Source organism: Daucus carota, chromosome 1 (assembly GCF_001625215.2).
Source record: "Daucus carota subsp. sativus chromosome 1, DH1 v3.0, whole genome shotgun sequence".
Lineage (NCBI taxonomy): Eukaryota > Viridiplantae > Streptophyta > Magnoliopsida > Apiales > Apiaceae > Daucus > Daucus carota.
Window position 1 is genome coordinate 26,760,204 of NC_030381.2, and position 3,306 is coordinate 26,763,509.

Genomic DNA, 3,306 nt, shown 5'->3' on the forward strand with positions numbered 1-3,306 from the left:
ACAACAATTTTTAACATCTTTAATTAACCTTCAGTATCGTGTCACAATTCATAAACCAATTTTAAATTATTTTTCTAGATCAATGCAGTCAATTATGTATCTTCCAGAAGTTGGTCATAAGCTACTTCTCATTTTGTTCTATTGAGGCGAACCATATATTGAGATTGATCAGATTAAAGTGAAAGTCGAGTTATATACTAATTTTAAATTATTTTTATCTTGAAATTGATCGGATTAATACATAAACTCCATCCATTATGGTTCAGTCATTAATCATTTAAGTAAATTAAAAACGAAAATAAATAAGATAACACCATTAACGCGCGCATTTTTACTATGAGCAGCAAAATACAGATTATTATAGCACTTGGTAATACAAATGTAACATGGAATTTATTCTCTGCCTGCAAGTCGCAGTAACCCTAGCTAACAGATCAACTATGATACCATGATGCAGGCTAATAATTAACGCGGCAAGAGTCTCTAATTTGGTGGTCTTCTTCGGCCACCAGAACCAGTCTCTCTCTGGCAATTAAAATAGAGGGCAGCAACAGGCGAACCCAGATTGTATTGTTCTGCAAAGTCTCGGGTGTTGAAGTTCTCGCGACATGGTGGAGCGTAGACTGTCTGTCGTCCCAGTTGTTTGAACAACACGAAAACGAATCTGTGGATTCCACTCGACGGTCTTGGACTCTTGTAGAGCATCATCTCATGGCCTATTAATCAAATTAGCTCATCAATCTCGCTACATGTTAAAGATATTGGTAATTTAAATTTAACTAAAATGCATGGAAAAATCACCCCAAGCCCCAAGGCATGATTATAACAAATGCTAAGTTTACGGATCAACTGATATCTTACGAGAAACATGTCAAGCCTTTTTCTAAAGATCATATAATACCGTATATCTTAACTGCAAACGAGTACATCCAAATTTCACAAGTTTATACAATAAGGGATGCCTAAGGAATAGCTGGTTAGAATAGTTTAGAGAACAGAGGAAAAGAGGAGTTTAAAGTTCAGTGCTCACCAAAATGTGCTCCAGTTGTAGCAGGAATGTCAGTGACCAACCTAAATCAGGGGCATAGAGAAGAATTGTACATGTTAGGAAGAATTTACATAACCAAGCTGGAGTGAAGAGCATTCTAGTTAACAATACAATATGATCCTATGATCCTACCGTGCGTATTCAATCAGAAATTAGATAAATTTATTAGTTACGTCGAATACAAATAACCTGTTGAATACAAATCACTGTTGTAGATGTTAAATATTATCCATCACGTCGAATATGTAAATTTTATTAAAAATCGAGTAATAAGTGCGACGGCAAATACATCTTTTTATCATCCACATTGATCATTCTTTCTTTAAAAGAAAAAACGCATGAATTTTCTTTTTGTAATTGACCATTAATCGATTCAAAATTATAATATTTAAATCCTCGACTTCCCATTAGAGATGCAAGAACGATATCGCTAGAGCAAGTGATTGTGTTGTAGCACGTAAGCTACATAAATCCAGTGACATGGGTTTCAGTTTTTCAAATTAGTAATACTTTTTTCATGTGTTGGAACTTGGAAGGACTTATGTGGAGATTGAGATGTCAAGCAGAGCTTTTACTTTAAATGCCCATACCATACTGTACTATTAATTCATCACACTGTACGTTGAGAATTTGAAATGATTTTTTTCTATTTGTTAAGAATTAGGAGTACTTAGGAAAATTGTAAAGGATTAATCGTACTTACCAGTGTAAGTATTCTCTCAAACTTGGATCACTTGGACTGGGAGCATCAGGATCCACCATAACCTGCAGTCAGATTTAATGATACAACTTAGCATGTTTGTATAATGATAATAATATGCATAGCTTTATGTGATGTGTGTGTTTGAGGTGTAATTAAGAAGAGGATATGAAGTTGTGTGTGTGAGGGATGAGAAGAAGATATAAAGTAGTATGCTGGGTAAGTGTGTGGGGGAGTGAGCTACACGAGAAGACCAAGTAGAAAAATGCATGAGAGAGAGAGGGGCATACGAGAGAGAGATAGAGAGAGAGGGCCAGAGAGGGAGAGAGGCATACGAGAGAGAGAGAGGGGGGAGGGGGGGGAGAGAGAGATAGAGAGAGAAGACCAGAGAGGGAGAGAGGCATACGAGAGAGAGGGGGGGGGGGGGAGAGAGATAGATAGAGAGAGAAGACCAGAGGCATACGAGAGAGAGAGATAGAGAGAGAAGACCAGAGAGGGAGAGAGGCATACGAGAGAGAGGGGGGGAGAGAGAGAAGGGTACTCCCTCCGTCCCAGTCAATAGTATACATTGGGGGACGGGGGCGCGGCACGGACTTTAATGCTTCAATATAGTATAGTTCTGTAAATTATTTTTAAGATTTTCTTTTTTTGTATAAAAGTATAACATTTATATTTTTATACAAAAAAAGAAAATCTTAAAAATAAGTTGTGGAACTATGTTTTATAAGAGCCTTAAAAAGCGTGTCGAGCAGTGAAAAAGAAACGTATACAATTGACCGGGACAGAGGGAGTATAAAGAAGGAGGATTACAAGAGTGTAGAAAGTTCTGAGATCATCTCCACCAATATTAACCCTTGGGTGGTTGATAATTTGAGAAGGTCTCAACTCACAGCCGTTGTTCACTTCTCTGTTGTTATATATCACACCAAGAGAAATGGAACGGGTGAATGGATCCAAAACATCCCCTATAACCCTACCAACAACAAGAGGATCGCCTCTAGGCGGCATAATTAAAATGGCAAAGATATTTATGTTGTGAGCGTGAGAGTATGTCAAACTCAAAGTGTCTACGCAAGTGTGTTTAACTTATACATAGCAACTCACTAGTGTATCTAGTGGCTATGAAATCCATGCTCCATCTGTGCCAACTCTACTTACTTATATACTGCTCTGAGTGCTACATGGCAATGGTCCCGGCCCACGTGGGACTTATACCTATGTATATCTCAAACTGATAGTATATATATTTATTATTTGCACCCATTTAGTGATATTTTTAAAATATAATTTCATTATATTTTTTTAAAATTTTACATCAAATATTATTAGAAAAAGAAAATTTTAGGAAAATATCATGAAATTATATTCTAAAAACATGTCGGAGTAAATTATTACCAAATATTCCCTCTTGGCAATTGTCGTTGTCCCCTATCCATTTACACCATGCAATGATATAAATAGCAGGACAGTTATACTATCAAAATGATATTTTTATATAGAAAAAATGTGTTTAAATTTGTTATCTTTAAACTTTACTTATAGTTATCAAGTATTTGTT

At 36.1% G+C, this 3,306-nt stretch overlaps 1 protein-coding gene across 1 annotated transcript; it reads right to left on the reverse strand.

The window, feature by feature from the left end:
* Nucleotides 1–317: 317 nt before the first annotated feature.
* Nucleotides 318–2,861, reverse strand: LOC108201625 (protein VERNALIZATION 3-like). The gene is made up of 4 exons (XM_064094324.1): nucleotides 2,559–2,861; nucleotides 1,752–1,813; nucleotides 1,031–1,071; nucleotides 318–716 (listed from the first exon to the last, which is right to left on the reverse strand). Exons 1-4 carry the CDS (start codon nucleotides 2,754–2,756, stop codon nucleotides 484–486), a joined length of 534 nt encoding a protein of 177 aa, XP_063950394.1. The 5' UTR covers nucleotides 2,757–2,861; the 3' UTR covers nucleotides 318–483.
* Between the last annotated feature and the right edge of the window lie 445 nt (nucleotides 2,862–3,306).